This window comes from Thamnophis elegans, chromosome 2, assembly GCF_009769535.1.
Source record: "Thamnophis elegans isolate rThaEle1 chromosome 2, rThaEle1.pri, whole genome shotgun sequence".
Lineage (NCBI taxonomy): Eukaryota > Metazoa > Chordata > Lepidosauria > Squamata > Colubridae > Thamnophis > Thamnophis elegans.
In genome coordinates this window covers 27,363,642-27,385,040 of record NC_045542.1, presented here as the reverse complement: position 1 = coordinate 27,385,040, position 21,399 = coordinate 27,363,642, and the positions used below count along the sequence as shown (strand labels likewise).

The 21,399-nt window shown below is 39.6% G+C and overlaps 1 protein-coding gene across 1 annotated transcript; it reads right to left on the bottom strand.

The window, feature by feature from the left end:
• Positions 1 to 953: 953 nt before the first annotated feature.
• On the bottom strand, positions 954 to 16,045 carry NABP2 (nucleic acid binding protein 2). The gene is made up of 8 exons (XM_032211376.1): positions 15,927 to 16,045; positions 15,489 to 15,583; positions 13,934 to 14,038; positions 12,635 to 12,773; positions 11,169 to 11,240; positions 7,581 to 7,662; positions 5,160 to 5,223; positions 954 to 2,821 (listed from the first exon to the last, which is right to left on the bottom strand). The coding sequence occupies exons 3-8, from the start codon at positions 14,010 to 14,012 to the stop codon at positions 2,625 to 2,627; spliced, it is 633 nt and encodes a 210-aa protein (XP_032067267.1). The 5' UTR covers positions 14,013 to 14,038; positions 15,489 to 15,583; positions 15,927 to 16,045; the 3' UTR covers positions 954 to 2,624.
• Positions 16,046 to 21,399: the final 5,354 nt, after the last annotated feature.

Below are 21,399 nucleotides of genomic sequence, written 5' to 3'. Positions count from 1 at the left end.
ACAAATTGTTGTATAAGAACAGTATATTTCCCTAGTTTTCATAGTACTACCAATTTGAGCCAAGGCTAAAAAAAATCTTGCCTTGATTTGTATATTTTAAAACTACTTTAGAAACTTAGTTTTAACAAAATTTATTCAGCTAGTTATTCCAATGGATGGGGTGAATATTTTACATATAAACCCCAAAGATTTATTTTCCTCATATACATCAAGTGTTAAATAAATTTATCACATTTTTCTGCAGATAAGGCAATATACTCTTATATTTTCTTTTTACAGGACAATATCATAGTACGGTATTAAATTCTACAGTAACTATGTTGAAACCCTAAAATATTCCACATTTCTACAACTTGCTATTTCTTCCAGCTCAAAGAAAAATGGAGAAGTACTCAAGTATTAACTTACCAAAAATTATACTGCCACTCTCCCAATTTCAAAATTCAGTAATTTTCATTTACTATGGTAGTAATAATCTTACATTTATAATTAGTTTTCCAATAACCAAATCATGGCTTTTCTTCAGACCACTTGCACAATATATTTTCATCTGAAAAGGAAACACCAATCTGATATTTCAAACCTTGAGAGCAGAGGAAAACCATTTTGGTACAATGATATCAGTAGATTTACTTCAGATGGGACAAGAGAACTGAGATATTATCCCCAATGTCCCCATTCTTTCCATAATACGAAGGGAGTCACCCACAAACAAAAACAGGGACTACACCAGACTCACATTTATCTTGAGTAATCTGTTAAATTAGCTGTGGTCTGTGTGTGTGTGTATGTATGTGGTTTATAAAAATTAAGCCCTCCTGTAAGCCATAGTTTCATCTCATTAAGCATTTGCACTTCATGGAGATGTTCAAAAGATAAGATTAAAATTTATTCCCCAAATATTCATAGATGTTATTGTTCATTTAGTACATTCAATAACCACACCACACTACTGTAAACAATGAAATTCTTTTAAGAATTAAGTCAAGCAATTATTTTGGAAAGGGCAACAATGAAAAAGAGCAAAAAGGTGGGGCAGGAGCCAAACAACTATATAACAAAGCATTTCAAAACATATTTAAATGTTTAAGCAGCTGCATTCATTCATAATTACAAGCAAAAAGTAAGACATTTCTTTTGATGTTTTATTGGCATTACAATGGTTGTAACTTTGGCAACAGTTTCAGGGTAAATACCTCCCTCTTCCTTTTAAAATGCTTAGATCTGTTTGTGATGAAGGCTGATGCTCGTACTTCTTCAAATAAGTGAGAGTCAGACAATATATAGCTCCCAGAATTTTGGCTTAGGAAAGCCCCTTATGTTTTCTAATTATGATATGGGAAAGAGGTATTAAATTAAAATATACATGACAAACACTCTTACAATATCAGAAGATTCTGACTGGCTTTTTTTTAGTTTGTGTAGGTCTTCTACTTCAAAGATAGACAGACACGATCTTTCACTTTCTGCATGAAGACCCAAAATACACAGTGACTGTAGTCAGGAAGCTCAATCTATATAGCCTCTCATAGACAGTTTCCTGCTTGAGCAGGAGATTGGACTAGAAGACCTCCAAGGTCCCCTCAAATCCCCTCAAATTCTATTCTATGTTCTACTGGAATGTAAAAAAAAATATCAATAACTCCGGACAATAATCAATGTTTGCAGTAGTGACGAATATCTGTATCTGAATAATTAATGTTTAAAAACCATTAACTTTCCTAACAATTAAAAGCTAGGATTTTAAAACAAAAATTAATTTCTTGTCAGTTTTGCTGTACTTTTACCACGTTTTTCAGAAACCTCTCTAAAGTTTGCTGTAAATTATAGTGTCACTTATGGGGAAATAGCTGTAGCAATAGCAATAACAATAGCAACAGTGCTTAGAGTTTACAACACTCTCTGGGAAGTTTATAACATCAGAATATTGCCCCCAACAATCTGGGTCCTCATTTTACTGACCTTGGAAGGATGGAAGGCTAAGTCAACCTTGAGGATTGAACTCCAGACTGAATAGAGTTAGCTTGCAATACTGCATTCTAACCACTACCAGGGCTCTTGGACATGACAAGGCTTTGTTATTGGCCAGTCCTAAGGTTGTTTGGGAAAGCATGGCATCAGTTTTCGTGGCCCAACTGCACTTTCTTGAGAAGTTATGAACCATATTCATTCCAATTCATAGATTTAAAAAAGTAAGTAAAGAGCTTTAAGAAGCACAGACCTAAATGCAAAAATTCATACCCAACTCACAGGAGCCTATTCTCTGGGAAGATAATGGACAGGAACAAAATACTATCAGGTAGAGAGATGGCAGGTCAATTGTTATTGATTTCTAGCAAAAAAAATGAGTGCAACTTACAATATTTGAGGATTCCTAAAAGGCAAGTCGAGCCTTTCAGTAAAAACACTGAAGACTGTTATCTCTTACCCAATCACAACACCCCATGTTTAAAGTACATTTCAGTGGTTAAACGTTATGTTGTTCCCATAGTCTCTACTCCAGCCTAGTGTATCCATGATTTCTCCTCAGCAGCAGCTGTTTTGCCTCAGAAGGAGGCACAAAGTAGTATTGCAGGCAGTGGAGGAAAGAGGTATCCAAAACTTTCCTGAACCTACAGCCCCTGCTATCTTTTGCTACTTCTCCGTGTCTCTTTGCCATTGCTGACTGGGTTTGAAGAGGACCCTATGCTTGATGAGCTTCCACCTTGATGGTTGGGTTGACTCCTAGTAATGCGACTGGTGGTTGGATGGGTTGAGATGCTGGGTTGGTGCAAAGCACCACCAGAGGGGATCAACCCATTGCCATTCTGGTTCTCTGCAGCTGAAGCCAAATAACATAAAGGAACATGGAAAAAGATATGAGTGAAACAAGATTCAATGAAGCTACAAAAAATTCAGTATAATCTTGAAAAATCAGAGTTATTGTGAAAGATTTGTCCCTACATTAAAAAAAATCCTGTACTGCATTCTCAGACAAGGACCCGTAAAGGAGGCCAAAGGAGTATGAGCAAGAAAATGATTCCCTCCTCACCTGACCCCCCCCTCCCCAAATAGGTGAAAAGCAGTGGTGGGTTGCTGCCAGTTTGGCCCGGATCAGCCAAACCGGTAGTAGTGGCGGTGGGAGGCTCTGCCCACCCTGCTAGACGCTTCTGTGCATGTACAGAAGCATTGTGCACACACGCTAGAGTGCGCCCAAACCGGTAGTACAAAAAATAGCAACCCACTTCTGGTGAAAAGGTAAAGAAGCCAAAGGGGGACACATTTGCTTGTTGGTTTCTAGATTGTGGCAACTTGATTTTGGACCTGGATTTCATTTCTTTGATTACAGTACAAATGCTAGATCCTCTGGCAGATGATTCTCCAAGTTCTCCAGGTTTGCAGTAAGTTACCAGGCAATGAGACCATGGCCTCTAGGCCACAGCTCTGGATGTGTCCTGCCAATCAAATAGAGACTAGCCCAGAAGCTGAGATTGACATCACACTAAGCAGGGTTAGCAGCCTTCTCAGGGGCAGTTTTCCAAGGAGATACAATAATTGAAGGGGGGATGGGCACAGGAAGCTTCATGAAAGTAAAGTGCTCTAAGTCTACCACAGGAAAAAAGTCCCAACAGCCAAGAATCCTACCCATCTTTTAATGGCCCGGTTTCAGTTCACTTTTGGGGAGTTTGGGAGAAGTCTCAGGTGAAGGTGGAAGGCCTCCCGCTCCCTTCTCCACCCTCACCGTACTTTCAAATCCCCACATAAATATTGTACCAGTGAAGACTGCCTTCTCCGATACTAAATCCTGAGATGCTTGGGAGAACTCATGTGGCCTCCTGACTAGTGCATTGATGTACGGCTTGTTGACCATGCAAAGCACTAATGTTATTCATATGTAACATTGTCATAAATCAGCGATGGCGAACCTTTTTTGGCTCACATGCCAAAAATGGGGGGAACGCAGGGGGGGTTGTGTGTAGGCGTGCCGCACCCATAATGCAATGTGTGACCCCCCCCCCCCAGTGTGCATGTGCGCACTACAGGCGCTTCCCCCCCATTTTTTGCATGCTTTTTTCGCCCTCCCCAGGCTCCAGAGGCTTTCTAGGAGCCTGGAGAGGGCGAAAAAAGCCTCTCTGCCCCCCCCCCCCCCCCGGAAGCCCTCCGGAGGCTTCAGGGACATTCAGGAGGCTTCCCTGAAGCCTTTGGAGCAGTCAAAACAACCTTCTGAGCAAACCAGAAGTCACTTTGCCCATAGGGCCGTTTTTTTGCGCTCCAGAGGCTTCAGGGAAGCTCATGAAACCTCCGGAGGGCCTCGGGGGGGGGGGGCAGGGGAGGCTCTTTTCGCCCTCCCCAGGCTCCTATAAAGCCTCTGGATCCTGGGGAGGGCGAAAAATGGCTTTTAAAAAGGGTGAACTCAGCTGACAGGGCAGCGCCTCACATGCACTGACAAATGGCTCCGTGTGCCACCTGTGGCACGCATGCCATAGGTTCACCATCACTTTCATAAATCATGGTTTATAAACCACAGTATCTAAATTAATAAAGGTAGGCCTCGACTTACAACCATTTAGTGACTGTTCGATGTTACAACAGAACTAAAAAAAAGTGATTTAGGTACATTTTCAAATTTACGACTGTTACAAGTGTACTCAGGGTCACGCAATCAAAATTTGGGTGCTTGGCAACTGGCACAGATTTACGACAGTTGCATTGTTCCAGGATAATGTGATCACCATTTATAACCTTCCCAGCTGTATTCTGACAAGCAAAGTCAATGGGGGAAGCCAGATTTGCTTAAGGACTGCATGATTCACTTAATAATTGCATTGATTTACTTAACAACTGTCAAAAAAAGGTTGTAAAATGAGGCATAATTCATTTAACTGCATTGCATAGCAACCAAAATCTTGGGCTCAGTTATGATTGTAAGTCAAGGACTACCTCTATGTCACGTTAAGCTAAAACCAAATAAATCATAATTAACATGTGTGCAAACCTATCAAAATGAATGAACAGAAGGAATATGATATAATAATCTATGCAAACCTAGCTGCATGTTTATGCGCGAGCCAGCCAATTAATTAGCCCTCCCTATTTATAAATCTATAAATCAGATTGTCAGAATGTCATCAAGGCAAGAGCAGACCTTACTGTCACTAGCTTGGATCCAGGTGTATTACCTGCTGATGTAGAAGGTCCTGATGTAGTTTGAGGGGCTGTAGGGGCTGCATTATCATTCGGTGTCTATAAGACAGAACCAAAACAACTATTTTAACCTATGCAGAAATTTTAGATGTAAAAGACATCTAGGCTTAGAGGACAGGGAGGAAACCAATCCAACTATCCATCCAGAATTTTTAAATGTGGGTTCAGAATGGGTGAAGGAGAGGAGGCATAAACTAGGTGGATGTTGTTAATCGCGAAGTCATGTCCGATCCATCGCGGCCCCATGGACAGCATTCCTCCAGGCCTTCCTATCCTCTACCATGCCCCAGAGTCTATTCAATCTCAAGCCTACTGCTTCAGTAACTCCATTCAGCCACCTCATTCTCTGTCATCCCCTTCTTCTATTGCTCTCAATTGTTCCCAGCATTAGGCTCTTCTAAAGCATAAACTATACCATATTAGAAAACAAAATCCTCTTTCACAACAAGACAACAAGATCTGGCTGGCATGATACTATCTGCTAAGATGTTGTGTGGAAAATATTACTGAGAGATGAGTCCAGCCAACTAGCCAGTAAATTTGTTCCCATTTTAAGTCCGACTCATACTGTTGAGTTCGATCCATTCAGGCATCCAATAAATTTGCCAAATCCATATCCTGAGATTTTGTATTGTTATTTATTAGATTAGATTCCCATATTTTCTCAGGAAACTCAAGGCTGGAAATATGGGGATTTTGTTCCCATAACTCAATGAGGCATGTTTGGCTGAGATTGTATATAAATCCACCTGGTGAATCTACATGACTGAGGATGGACTTCAATCAGTGCAATCCAAGCAGTGGTGCGTTCCGGATCCTGTGTCCACCACATGAACGCACACAGCACACACGCACGCGCCCTTACCTCCTGCGATTCTCCACTACACCTCCGCGATGCTCCACTATGCCTCTGCGATGTTCCAGCTGCTCAGAGGAGCATCACACAGGCGCTGTGCGCATGTGCGGAAGCACCAAAGAGCTCAAATACAGGTAAGGACAGCGGGTGGCCCTCCGGAGCAGCATACCGGAACGGTACTCGGTACTCCCAGCAGGCACCGATATGCCCGTACCAGGGCATACCACCTGCAACCATCACTGAATCCAATGCATTAACCACTACACCACTCTTTTAAAAATTGTGCAGGAGAACCCCCCTCAGCTTCTGCTTCTGCATTCATATATCATCAAAGTGGCTCTTAAATATGCAAGAACTCTCTCAGGTTACAGAACTGAAAAGTTTATTATCCTCCCCTTTTTAAAAGGAAAGCCAGGATAGGCTACCCCAGCTTTGGGTGTCCATGAGAAGTGTCAATTTCTTCACTGTGACTGGTGTAATTAGATAACTGAAGCTGTGACTCTTTTTAATGGCTACCACATGTATTGCTTGCACATAAAAGGAGTGGGAGTTGTAACCCTGCTCTTGCCCGACACTTGAGATCCATGACACCTTCTGTGGTCATGATCTGAATCCACAGACCTTGGTTGGGACTAGCAGAGGGTGAAGCCCAAAACATCGGGCTCACTTGTCCTGCACTAGATTGTGTAATTAGGTTGTGTATGCTCCCTCAGTTGAGATTGACTTCTGAACACTTTATGGAGGCAACCATATACTGTATATGTCACTGTCAATAGAACTAAAATGGTCTTTCTCATTTCTTTTTCAAGAATGTTTCCCCCCACCCATTTTTCAACTTCCTGGCTCAATCAATATCTTCAATAGTGGTTGTTGGAATCCTATCCATGTAATAAGCAAGTCTCCTTTAGTTCAGCTTCTGAGTCCAAGTTGGGCCAATACTGCCACCTGCTGAAACTTTCTCTTGATGGGCATATGTAAAACATCTAAAACAAGCATGGGATTTTAAAAGAGAAGAAATGCAATAGTGTGGTTATCACAAGAGACATATTTTTAAAGGATTCTTCTTCAGCAAAAAGAAATGGCAAAAAAAGTACCAGTCACCATGTAACTGGGAAATGGTTCTTAGGCTTATTAAATCCATCATTAAACATTTATTTCACACCTCAACATCAGTTCAGACAAAGATCCTTGCATTTTTCTTAATTTATAAGAAAAGTATGTATGTGTACATACATACACATACATACACATACATACGTGTATGCGTGTTTGTTCGTTTTTATGTTTACATATACACAAACGTGTGTGTGTGTTTGTTTGTTTTTATGTTTACATATACACAAACATGTGTTTGTTTGTTTGTTTTTATGTTTACATATACACAAACGTGTGTGTGTGTGTGTGTTTAGAAGCAATCTATTACTCTACGTATCCCATCATTCATAGTTCAGTTTTAAAGATTATGTCCAAACTACACTATCTCTGAGTCATATAAATCACTAATTGAGAACAACCAAACTAAGGCAATTCTTATACTTACATTCTTGTTTTGTGACTGCTGGGCAACATAGTCAGGATTTGGCTCACTGAAATTTGGCACTTCTGAATAAATCATACAAAACCTAGAGAGCAGAAGATGCAACTGTCATTCCACTGATGGTTTTTTTTCTTTGTTCTTTTTAATTCCCTCTCTTCAATAATGCATACTGCCCAATGCTGGAAACAAAGTAATATTCTCACAGTTGAATTAGTGATTCAGAAAATTTTAGATTGTGCAGAAATGGACAAGTTAACATTAAGATTAAAAGACAAAGAAGAGTCTGACTACTATGAAATTTGGGATAACTGGTATAAATGGTTGCATAACAGGAATAAAGTTAATTCAGCTGAGAAACAATAGAGAAATGTATAGAACTGTAGATGAATGTATATAAATATAGAAGCGATATAAGATTGATAGATACAGGTATGATGACATAACAATGTTAATGTGATGATTGTAAGATGTTATAGAGGGAAAAAACAATTAAAAATCTGCTTTAATAATGTACACTGTCCTGTCGTAATAAAACTGGAATATATCCTATAGTGGCTTAGAGCTCCTTTGAAAAAGAAATCCCGAGTCTTACAATCAAAGTGGCTTGAGAACAAAAGAACAGAAGAAGGAAAACAAAATGAGGCACCACTGAAATTATAACTGGGATGGAACTCCATCTGGTAGCCTAAGGGTTATTGCTAAGCTTCCTTTGAAGATAAACTGAAGACTGCCACCCCTCCCCTGCAAACAGGTGCTAGAATGTCCCTTTTCTCCCCTCTAATGCAGCAAGATGGCATAGCAATGCAAAACAATCCTGAACTACCTTTAAATTTTCTCTGGCAAACACAAACTTTTAAAAGCTCCGCTCTTCCAAACAATGAACTTTCAAGGGAGGTGGGTGAAAAGAATAAAGGTAGGAAAATATTAACTCAAGTTATTGAAATTAACACTTGACCAGCCAACAGTGGCAATCTGTTGTTAATGTTCATATTGTTAATAAATGAAAGAGATCCAGAGGTAGATACTAACAGTGAGGCAAGATTATTCAGAGTCAGCTCCTGTTAAAGATCAAAGGAGGCGGGGGTGGAGTGTAGCTGTGTCTCAGACATCAACTAGGAAATGCTTTATTTGACCTTCTAGTACTTGGACAAACTTGTTTTATTACTCCATACTCTTTATGTGCATGACTGCATTCCCACTCACACTAGTAATACTATTACCAAATTTGCAGATGATACTACAGTGGTGGGACTCATCTCAGGGGGGGGTGAGCCTGCCTATCGAGATCCTGTGGGCCGGTTGCTTTCGTGGTGTGGAGACAAAAACTTGGTCCTTAACACCAATAAGACCAAGGCGCGTATAGTGGACTACAGAAGGAATAGAACAGACATCCAGCCCTTGCTTATCAATGGAGACCGAGTGGAGTTTTAAATTTCTGGATGTTATCATAACCTGGGGGTGCTCACATTGCAGCACTGGTAAAAGGGCCCAGCAAACATTATACTACCTGAGACTTCTCAGGAAACAACAATTGAATGAAAAACTGCTGGTGACCTTCTTCCGCTGCACCATAGAGAGTATTTTAACTTACTGCACCTGTGTATGGTTTGCCAATTGCACAGTGGCAGATAGGAGAGCGTTCCAGAGAATCAACATCATTGCCCAGATGATCATTGGTTGCCCTCTCCCCTCTTTGGAAGAGCTTTATAGCTCCCGCTGCCTTAAGAAAGTTCAAAATATTCTTAAAGATCCATCTCATCTTGGGCACCCTTTTTTTGAACTATTGCCATCTGGCAAATGGTACAGGATAATAAAACAAGGACAAATAGGCTGAATAACAGCTTCTATCCCAGGGCAGTAACTATATTGAATTTTACTGTATAGTGCAATATTAATGCAATATCAGGTTTTCAATTTCAACTATATAGCACGTGAAGGATGTGTGTTTGTGTTTTTATTTTTATAGTTATAATGCACACTGAAGATGGCATTTAATTTCGTTGTACAATGTGCAATGGCAATAAAGTAAAGTAAACTAAATTTATCTGGGCATTTAAGACCACTTCATGGTTAGTGGAATAAATACATCAAGATCATTCTAACATTAAAACTGAGCTTTGAGATATTGAGAGATCCAGCTTTAAAATGGGAGAAATCAAGTGAATTAAGAGGGTACACATAGCACCTGCTGGCAGTTCCTTAAATCAAACACATCTTTCCAAAGAATGCGAGGTAGCATCTGTACAATCCCAGAAAAGATGCAGCTTCTTCATGAAATTGAAATTTTATGAAATGAAAGAGCCAGTTTGGTTTACTGGTTAAGGCATCAAGCTAGAAACTAGAAGACTATGAATTCTTAATCCTGCTTTGGGGCATTAAAGCTGGCTGAGTGATTTTGGGGCAGTCACTCTCTCTCAGTCCAAAGCATTTTGTAAGACTGTTGTTGTGGGGAAAATATGAGGAAGGTGTATTAGATATGTTTGCTGCCTTAATTATGTATAAAGATAATAAAGGCAGGATTAAAATAAAATAAATTTTCAAGAGGAATTACATGATCACTCCCATGCATTCTGAATTACCTTTTCCTCTTTGACCTGCACATACTTAATATTTTTCCTTGTCCTTTTCCACTACATTTTTCTTCCAAGGCATGTCTTTTTAGCCTAAGGATAGGGAACCTCTATAGCTCTATAAATTGATGTACGAATGGCTAATACATGGCAATACATAAGCAGTTTAATAAAAATCATAACAAATCTTTACCAGCACAAATAACTGCAATAATTCAGTGTGAGATTTCTCAAAGAAATATTGCTGGGAAAACTAGAGGTTCACTATAAGACAAAACATAAAATGTATCTTGATACAAAGTGAAATGTAAATTAAATATAGCATAGGATGGAAACATTTATCCTAGGGCAGTGTTGGCGAACTTTTTCGGCATTGAATGCCAAAACAGGAGCATGTGTGAGTGCACGTGCTGGAAACCAGAAGGGCAGCCGCCTGGTGCGCATGCACGCGCCAGGAAAACAATCTTCTGGTTTCCGGAGCATGCATGTGCACCAGCCACCTGGTCTTCCAGTTTCTGGCATCCATGCATGCACAAAGACCAGCTGGCCGATGCACCTGTGCATGCAGAAAACCAGAAGATCATCTTCCCAGCGCGCGAATCCACACTGGCGGCTGCTCCTGTGTGCATGAAGACCAGCTGGCCGGTGCAGAACCGGAAGAGCAACTGGCAACAGCTCACATGTCCAGAGAGATGGCTCTGCATGCCACTTGTGGCACGCGTGCCATAGGTTTGCCATCACTGTCCTAGGGAATTAAGAAGTGGTGGCATGATAGTTAGAGCTGTGAATCAAGCAGTGATTTCCTAATGACAGATGGATTGTTATGTGTAACGAGAAATATGGCAATGCGTTACCAATACCTTTCAACCTAGAAACAAAAGAAGATGTTTTCCATGGTTTCAGATACTTTACATCTTCTAGAACAGAACTATTCTTTAGCAAAAAATCTGTCTTTGAACAACATCTACCTAACCATCCCCTAATCCTAGAAAGATCCATTGAAATAAACTGTGATCCTTACTCTCCTACTTTCTGCAGATCTCCTCCACGTCCAGTGTACAGTGTCAAGCAGCCTTTGAAAATCGATGAGTACCTGATAAAGAAAAGACTTATGATTAAAAAGCAGCAGACAATTCCTAGTTTTTTCTCAAAAATAAATCTGTCTTTTTGGTGCATCACATGAAACTCTACCTGTATACTATCTGTATAGTGCTTGTTTGTCCTTCACTGAAATAAACCAACCTTCCACACAAAAATAGTATTTGGTGCAAGAAAGGAGATTATATGTTCTTAAATCTCATTGACACCAGTGATACCTTGAATTCAACAGATTAATTTCAACCAAGTACCCTTGAATTAAAAAAACTTACTTCCAAGGAGCCATGTATGGGAACATGCTTTGAAGTTTTCTAGATTTGTTCCAATTATTGGAATTTAACAGAAATGTTTAGTTAGTTGGGCTGACTGCAGAGTATGGCAAACGTAGTATGTTGGGTCTTTGGTAGCATGTTCATTCATATTTGTACAGAACATCAAAAAAGGTCAGAGCAATCTTACAGGGTGCTCTGCCTGTATACAGGTAGTTCTTGTTTAGTGACTGTCTCATTTAGCAATTGTTCAGTATTATAACAGTGATAAAAACTTTACCACCAATTCTCATATTCTCAAGCCTTGTAGGTCTCTAAACCAGAGGAAAGCTGAAGTAAAATCATAAGATCACAGCAATGGTTTCAGTTAGCAACTGCTTCTCTTAACAACCAAGTTGCCAGTCCCGACTGTAGCCATTAAAAATAGACTACCTGTACACCACTTTTAATAAGCAGATTCATGTGTTCTGTGTTTGGTTAACTATCATTTACTGAATAAGCAAAATTGGATGGGTTCAAATTACATACTGAGCCATAAATCATGATTTATAAACCACAATAGCTGGGTTCAACTCCACATACTAAGCCAAAATTAAGCAAACTAAATTATGACCAAGGACAATGCATAAAGTAAGCTTAAGTCTGCCTTTGTGTAAATAAGAGGAAAGTAAATCTTAAAAACAGCATGTACATTTGCCAAAGAAAATATGTACAAGATAAGTCTAAGAATTAGGTTAAACGTTACAGATCAGACTGATCCCAAGAATTATACAGTCTTTAAATTAGAGTTGATGAAAGCTCGTTCTGCTGGATCTAAAATATCTGGTAGTCCAAGAGTGCATGGCCAATGATGAGGATTGTTGGTAGATAATAGTTCAGCAATATCTAGAAATCTCAGATTCCCCTTCCCCCACCACTTCCTTAAACGTTCCTAACAAAATTTAGAAAAGTGGTGTGAAACACGTTAAATAACTAATTTGTATAAAGTGATATGAGCACATTCCACAAAACAGCCAAGTCATACTTGCTGCTCTCTTAATATAGGGTTTAGCCATACTCTAAAAAATAACTCTTCCCTCAGCTTCTCCCAAGCTGTTCCTCTTGGAAAAATCCCCCATACCCTTTGGTGAGTCGGATGATATCGCCCGGCTGGATTAGATTTCCAACATCATCCCATACAGAGATGTTTATGCTGCCTGTTTTGTCAGCTACTTTACAGGTCCGTACTTCATGACCATCCTTTGTCTTGGTCACCCGGCCTAGTGATAGAACAAGAACCACAATTCAAGACAATTGCAAAGATTTGTTATCATGAGTGAAGTAGAGGTTTTATCCGTCACTACTTCACTCCAAGTACATCCCACCTTCACCTGCATATTCCTTTAAGCCCAGAAGTTTAAACACTGAGTCTCTCTCTCTCTCTCTCTCTCTCTCTCTCTCTCTCTCTCTCTCTCTCTCTCTCTCTCTCTCTCTCTCTCTCTCCCTCCCTCCCTCCCTCCCTCTCTCTATGTATGTGTGTGTGTGTGTGTGTGTGTGTAAAAATTCAAGTAAATTGTTTAGGTTATCTAAAAATCCTTTTTGCTGAGAGAGTTCAGTGTGCTTCTCCTTATCATAGAAACGTCTTCATGCTCAGCAGCAGTAATCATGCCATACAGGTAGTCCTTGCTTAACAAAGATAATTGGCACCAGGATTTCCATCACTAAGTGATGCAGTCATACAATGCAACCTCACAACTCTATTGCTAGCAACAGCAATTTTGGCATTCCTTGTAGCTATCTTTAAGCAACTCTTGTGGTAAGGTTGAACAGTCACTGAATGAATGATCATTAAACAAGACCTGTATTACCTTCCTCCTCATCTAAGACTGCAGTTTTAAACCCACTTAGATATACTGTAAGTAGATATCACTGAGTTCCTTAAGATGTAATTTATATTAAACTTTGTAAAGTATTTTTTAAACTTACAAGCCAATAGGTACTACAAATTTTTTGGAGTACAAAGAGGGAAATCAGAAATTAAATATTATGTATATTATTCTTAAGGATGTTGTTTTTTCTTCTTTTTTAGCATTATAAATAATACTTTAGTGGAGATTTTGGCATTAAGCTCAAAAATTATTTTAAGCATTAAAACTTCAGTAACTATCTGTCCATTTATATAAAGTATCTTTTAAAAAATACAATTTTGTTTTAAATGCATTTTTTAGTCTGGTCAATAATCAACATTTTTTGGAATAAGACAGCAATTAGTTAATCAGTGAAGAAAAGGAATCATTACAACGCAATTACAAAAAAAAGGCAATCAAATATTTTATCCAGAATTTAAGCATTCTAGTGAAATAAGCATGTAGCTTGGTCTCCCAACTGCTTATATAGTGATTTAAAAAAACAAACCTGTCGTCTCTTCCATGTGACTTACCTGTTTCCAGCACAATGAATATAAGATTTAGATTTTTCATGCCTGGTTTAATATCCTTCATCAACGTTTCTGTTGTCATGTTAAGTGGCTTCTGATTTCCAATACCTGGCAAATAATTTTAAGTAGTCTTATATGCATAGATAGAACAAGTAAGAAAATGTTGATTGTAGTAGTTCTATTCTACTTTAATTTTGAAGATATTACTTATATACTCTTCTACTGATAGAAAACACAGCCTGAGTCTAAATATGCAAGACTATAAAGACAGATATACAAAATGTTTAAGTTAAATTTATTCCTCCCATTATCACATTCTTCCTTCTGCTACAATTACTTACAAGAAGTTGATATATCTTGTGCCCAATACCAAAAGAGAAAGTGAACAAGACTCACTTTTAAACAAAAAAGATGCTTCTAAAGTACAGTAATGTGCAGACATCCTCACATCTGCACTTTTAGGAGCATCTTTCTGTTTACAAGTTGTTCACTTTCTCTCTTGAATATTAGCCTATAATGTTTAAAAACAAATAATGTAAAATATGTTCTGCAAGTGCTTTGTGATTGTGGATTGTGGATTCGGTTGCAGAAGCTTTTCCAGTTTGTCAAAATCACAAGAGTCTAAACTCAGGTATTGAGCAAAATAGTATCAACTTCTTGTATCAAGTAATTGTAGAAGAAGGCAGAAAGTAGGGTTTAAAACAAATACATTTTAACATACAAGGGCTGGATTGAACTAGCATATTAAGATATACAGTAATTTGATATTTTTCCTTAATATGTTGCATGTGAATCCAATCAAAGGTGATTTGGTAAGCAAATTAATGGCTTAATATATAAACCCAACCAATATTATCCAAACCAGCTGCCTAATTTGGAAAATAAGCTTTGAAAAATCCAAAATAAAAAACAACAGCAAAAGGAGTTAAAGTACATATGCAAGAAATCAATTTCTACAATATTTGTCTATCAAGAAAAAAGATTTTTACTGGAAATATGTGCAGGAATATGGGATGAATTCTGTATACCATCCCCAGGCACACGCATCTATCCCAAGCATACCTTAATTTCCATGATCATAAAACACACATCTCTACTTTTTTGCCAAACTTCCTTGACAGGGATTTCAAATGCAAATGTTTTACACACAACTTCTATAAGCTACACAGAAAATCACTAGAGTTTTAATCAACTCACTACAAAATGCAGCGCAAGAGCTTTCACTGATTACAACCTTAGAATCACATTTTTAAAAATAGATTTCTTGTTTCCCTATTGCTAACAGAAGCTTTCTGACACTCCTTGGTAAATTATAAAGAAAATTACTCTCTCCAGTACACTCTTGACTGTAATCAATCCAAGTATCTAAAAGGATGACTATAAAATATACCCTCCCCCCCCCATATCCACCCCCAAATTCCATCCATGTTTAAACTGCTGTTGCCGATTTTTTCTTTTTTTTCTTTTCAAATTATGAGCTCGTTCTGGTATTTTATAAAAGCTAGTAATGCAGTTTTATCAGCTTTTGGCTGCCACTGATCATTGTTACAATACCTACTTTGAACAAAACTTAATAATTTTTCAGCACATGTAAAAAGCCAGTTTCAAGGTAGGTTGTGTAGCATCCTTGATCTGGTCAGAGGTTTCATTCCACTGTGAAAAAGAAAAAGAAATAAAGTACTTTCCATTGTTTCTTAGGGAATCATTTATCCTCCTCCTGATCAAGTTACATCTTCTAGCAGTTTTTTGCTATGGGATTCCTCTCCCTATGAAGCAGATACTGTTGCTCTTAAATAATATGCTTGCATTGCAATAATACAATTAAATGAAACATAGTTCAAAAGTTCAATAGAACAACTTTAGTCAATATGCTAGTGAGCAGACTCGTTCCTACTGAACATGGATTCTGCTGGCCCTGCCTGCAACATGTCCACGTTTTTGTGCTATGTCCAAAGCAACAAACAGTCTGCCGAAATCGCATATCCTTCTTACTTACAATCTCATGGCTATTAATTACATCTTCCATAAAAGAAAGTCCCCATCCCCACTTTCTCAGTGAAACAGCCAGATGAACGTCCACTTGCAGACATTCCAGGAAGTATCCTGCAGCGTCCAGTCCAGCCAATCACAGCACCAGACAATCCTTCGACATGTAGGAATGTTCCAATCTTCCAGCCAATTGCAAGCTGGATAAAACGTTAAAGTGACAGTACCAACAACTGTGGATATTGTAGGGAGAGATCCGCGATTGTCTATGGTAGCCAGAAAAGAGAGTCTGGTCTGGAGCATCTTTTTAACAGACTTTATTGCAAGCCGTAGGCTAGAGTTTCATGAAGTGCAGCTCGTTTTATCAGACGCGTGGAGTAGGTCGTCTGTTGTACGGTTTAGATAGGTACTGTACTTTCAGATGAAGGAGGGAGAGGAAGACTGTGGATGCACAGATGAAAGTTGCATTGGAACAAATTACAAATTGCTTATCAATTAACAGTTTTAACGTCTTCAAAATTTATTGTGTTTGTTAAGATCTTCTGAAATAGCCTGAAACGTATTGATGGAAGTATTAGCTATCTCAATTTTTGACTGCCAACAACTGATTACAAGGAAGAGTGTTTTCTACCCCGAAAAATAATTTGCAATTTATTCAAATCTTGATATTCAAGATCTTAGCTAGTGGACTCAAGACATTCAACTTCAATCAGTTTTGAAGTTAGGACATCATTGAATGTCTTCCTTTTGGGTTTCGTTCAAATATGGGCACAAGCTGGATTACAAAAAATTAGAAAAAAAACAGTACAATGAATGGACATCTTTGTAACGTGCCACAAAATATCCCTGATTTATTGAATGCATTTTCTGTTAAAAGTTAGATTTAGATTAATATGTATTTTCTATTGATTATATTTACAGCTTTTGCATTTAATAAAAATATGCATACATTTACCTATTTTCAGTTAAATAAGATTATCTTTGCATTGATGTGACATCATTATTCAAAGGCCCGGGAGATGTTAGCTATATTCTAATTACTGAGATCTGTCTAGCTGAAGGTGAAGAGTCTCCTTCATGGAGATCTATCCAGCGAGGTGTTTTATTCTGCATCATTTGCAACCCAAAGACAGGATTGGCAGAGTGTGGCAACCAGTTGCCACAAGATTCTAACTGTTGTGGAGTGCCATTCTGCAGGTGGTCGGTTGTTGTTACATTCCATGCTGAAGGGATCATTGTGGCTTTCCTCAGCCTCTTACTACTAGATGATTTCAACCTCCTTTCCATGGGATCTGAGAAAAGCTTGGGAATTCATAACAAAACATTCACTGTGTAGTAATATGTCAATTATACAGTTCTTGGAAACTTTCCCATCAATCCATTGTCACAAGCAGCTCACTTCTTTTTTATTTACTAAATTTGTATGTCACCTGACTCCCAGCAAGTGTGCACAGTTTAGAAATTGTAAAAAAAAATCAAGCCTAGAAAACAATGAGCAAAAATGGCAGAGATAACAAGTTCAGATTGGAACAATGAGAAAGAAGAAAAGAGGACTTTAAGCATGCTTGCCAAAGGCCTGGGCAAAGAGTTAGGTCTTCAGGGCCCTTCAAAACACCAATCAGGTGGAGGAGGCCAACTTTTGCAGGGAGGAGGGACCTATTAAGAGGATTTGCCCCAAATGTATGGTGAATCCATTTGTTGATAGCAATAGCATTAGCACTTATATACCGCTTCACAGTACTTTACAGCCCTCTCTAAGCAGTTTACAGAGTCAGCATATTGCCCCCAACAATCTAGGTCCTCATTTTAGCCACTTTGGAATGAAGGAAGTCTGAGTCAATCCTGAGCTGGTCAGAATCGAACTGCAGCCAGGAGTCAGCAAAAGTAGCCTGCAGTAATGCATTCTAACCACTGTGCCACCTTGGCTCGCTGTGATGGCATTTGAGGAGTTCCCCAGCAATTGGATGCTGCTGTTTTCAGGTGCTTTGTTGATCTTTAGAATACAGAGGCAATACAGTTAGTTCTCGACTTACGATGATAATTGAGCCCAACATTTCTGTTCCAAAGCAAGGTGGTTATTAAGTGAATTTTGCCCCATTTTATGACCTTTCTTTCCACAGTTCCACAGTGAATCATTGCTTTTATTTAAGTTAGTAACACAGTTGTTAAGCGAGTCTGGCTTCTCCATTAATTTTATTTGTCAGAAGCTTGCAAATGGGGATCACATGACCCTTGGACCCTGCAACTATCATAAATGTGAACCAGTTGCCAACCATCTGAATTTTGATCACATGCTGATCATGGGGATGTGTGAAAAGTAGCCCCAAATCCCCCTTTGTTTGGTGTCATTGCAACTTCAAACAATCCCATCTTTTGTTTATTTATCTTTTTACAAGAATTCTTATTTCATTTCTTTTCACAATTCCTCTTAACTCCCTACTAATTGAGTTGTGGATTTCAAAGTGATTCCTGATGATGTCCTTGAAAACTGAGTTTTTGAAATTGGATTGCTGGAAATTGGTAAGTCATTCTCGTGCTTCATTTCTGTTTCCTAGGCTATGTAATCCACTATGTTTTTCTCTTTATTGGGTTTTTTTTTTTTTTGCATTCTATTCTCCAACCACAAGAAGCACATCTTGCTTATAAATTGATTACAGATTGAATTTGATCAGAAAATTCCTCAATCCCTTTTCCACAATCATCAGTGGTTAAAAGCAACAGTGTTACTACTTTTTTGTCTGTGTTACACAGTACTGTATGAACTTCTGACCACATATCAGAACACCAATCCATTTCAGCTTTCTGATGCCCAAGATGTTAATGTGCAGTTGATCAGTTTAATCTTTCACATATTCAGCTTTGCCATGTTCATGTTTCTTATATCCTGCTGCTCATTGTAATCCTGCCTTTGTAGCTTTGGATTTTCCTTTCCTGCATGACATCAGCAGCTAGATATTAGAGATGTTTTTAATCTAGCTGCATCATAAACAGCATAAGTACACTACTCTAAAACAGTTTAATTTTTTAAAAAAATTAACTCTGTGCCTATATTGACTATATATAAAGTAATTTTCCCACGGCACACCTTACACTATGTCACGGCACACTAGTGTGCCACGGCACAGTGGTTGAAAAACACTGCTCTAAAAGATCCTCAGCTGTTCCACAATAGCATGTTGGGTACTATTCCTCTAGAAAGCTCATCATCTGGCCTTATTTTGTAAATCTTTGTCTTGTCTATCCATATGGTTTTCTTGGTAAAATACAGAAATGGTTTAGTATTGCCTACACAGCATGAAATTATATCTTTGTCATTTCTCTTGAAGTGTTCATCCATTTTCAACATCTTCCTGTGTCAGTGCTGTCCAATATAGATGCCTGCTTGCCTTAGCTAAGCAGCTGGGATGACCTTTAGGCCTCAAATGATCTTGCTGGGAGTATAAACTCTTGGCATACATTCCTGGTGTTCTTCCTTCATTCCTCCAGGAAAATAAATGCCATGAGGCAGCAGAGCAGGACGTGAGGGGGAGGTTAATAGTCAACATTCATATATAATACATTATTTCCAAATGTATACTGCTAATCTGAATAATTAGAATATGTAGTATCCTTTGACCTAGTGGTCATCCATATTTTTACAAACTACTTTTGGGGAAAAAAATCTGCTGGAAATATGGAGGCAGGTTGCAGGAAAGGAAGACTGTTTATTTGGTAGCCAGAAACTAATGACAGCAGCATGTTTCTGGGATGGGTGACAAAATGGGGGTTGAGAGTAGGTGGGCTTTTATATATTTTTTGTGATTGAGATGTCTGATCCTTGTGAAATGTACTTTGACCTGTGCTTGAGTGTGCCCTTTTTGGTATTCTAATTATTGTTGTCTGACTCTAATCATGGCTGGGAGGTCATGCCCTGTCCTTGGAGCTGGGTGGGGAATGTAGATTTTAGGAGTCTTGGTTTCTCTGCTTTTAATCCCATCAGTTCCGCCTGTTGTGGGAACTGTAGCTGAAGATGCTTTATGAATGGAGCTGTGTGGCTTTCTGTAAATGGATACTGAATGGAATGGTCCAGTTTTCTAAATAAATAAAGTATATCATTCATAAAACAATTGTTGGAGGCACTGCCTGGAGTGCTTTCCTGGTAGTGGAGAGAAGTGAATGATTTGATCCTAGGAAAGCCTCCTTTCAGGGGAGGGGGATTTGTTTCTCTCTCTCTCTCTCTCTCCCTCTCCCCTTCTCTGGATTCAATGGGACTTTTAGAAAATCCCCACTCCTGCTCTCTCTCTCTCTCTCTCTCTCCCTCCCCTCCTCTGGATTCAATGGGACTTTTAGAAAATCCCCACTCCTGCTCTCTCTCTCTCTCTCTCTCTCCCTCCCCTCCTCTGGATTCAATGGGACTTTTAGAAAATCCCCACTCCTGCGTGCTCTCTCTCTCTCTCTCTCTCTCCCCTTCTCTGGATTCAATGGGACTTTTAGAAAATCCCCACTCCTGCTCGCTCTCTCTCTCTCTCTCTCCCCTCCTCTGGATTCAATGGGACTTTTAGAAAATCCCCACTCCTGCTCTCTCTCTCTCTCTCTCTCTCTCTCTCTCTCCCCTCCTCTGGATTCAATGGGACTTTTAGAAAATCCCCACTCCTGCTCTCTCTCTCTCTCTCTCTCTCCCCTCCTCTGGATTCAATGGGACTTTTAGAAAATCCCCACTCCTGCTCTCTCTCTCTCTCTCCCCTTCTCTGGATTCAATGGGACTTTTAGAAAATCCCCACTCCTGTGCCGGTTTGCTGAATCCGGCGTGGCTTCAGAGAAAGGAGGCGTGCGAGAAAGCCCCCCCCCCCATCCCATCCCCGCTGCCTGAACGTTTGAATGAAGGAGGCTGCAGGCTCCTTTGTCCTCGGCTATGCAATTTTCTTTCGTTCTCTGCTGCCCCAACGAGTGAATTAGGCAGAGGGAGAATGAAAGGAGATTGCGTCCCTTCTGTCTCCCCGTTGCTCAGAAAAGCAACTCCGGGAAGGTCCTTTGGTGGTGGCAGGCGTCCTAGAACCTGCCTGCTAGCAAAGGACTTCCCAGAGTTGCTTTTCTGAACAAAGGGGAGACAGAAGGGACAAAATACCGGCCGGCTGGGACAGGTTAACCCGGTTCTCTTTTAAAAAAACAAAACACCACCACCACCACCACCAGCATTACTTGAAGATCAGGTATTGTGATGTCTTGGGAAGAGAGAGGATTCATGAAGTGAGATGATCGATTGTGTGAATGCACGCGTGTTTGGAGTGCCTGGGGAATCACACCGCATCCCCGTAAAGGAGGCAGCAACACAATAGGCGGCAGGCAGGCAGGCAGCCCTCCCAGCTTCGCGCTAGATCAGCAGCTCATCCTCTGACCTCTTTGTTTGGCTTAGCGCGAGGAGCGAAGCTGACCCCGCCCGTCCGCCAGCAAAAGAAACCATAAAAACCACCCCGGTGGCTAGAGCGGGCCACATTCAGCCCTGC

What these genes read in the sequence shown, in the direction of transcription:
- NABP2 (XM_032211376.1), bottom strand. Translation starts at nt 14,012, where the DNA reads ATGACAACAGAAACGTTGATGAAGGATATTAAACCAGGCATGAAAAAT. An exon ending in GATCTGCAGAAAGTAGGAGA is followed by an intron (nt 7,663 to 11,168) that starts GTAAGGATCACA and finishes TCTGCTCTCTAG; the next exon opens with GTTTTGTATGATTTATTCAG. An exon ending in AGGACCTTCTACATCAGCAG is followed by an intron (nt 2,822 to 5,159) that starts GTAATACACCTG and finishes ATTTGGCTTCAG; the next exon opens with CTGCAGAGAACCAGAATGGC.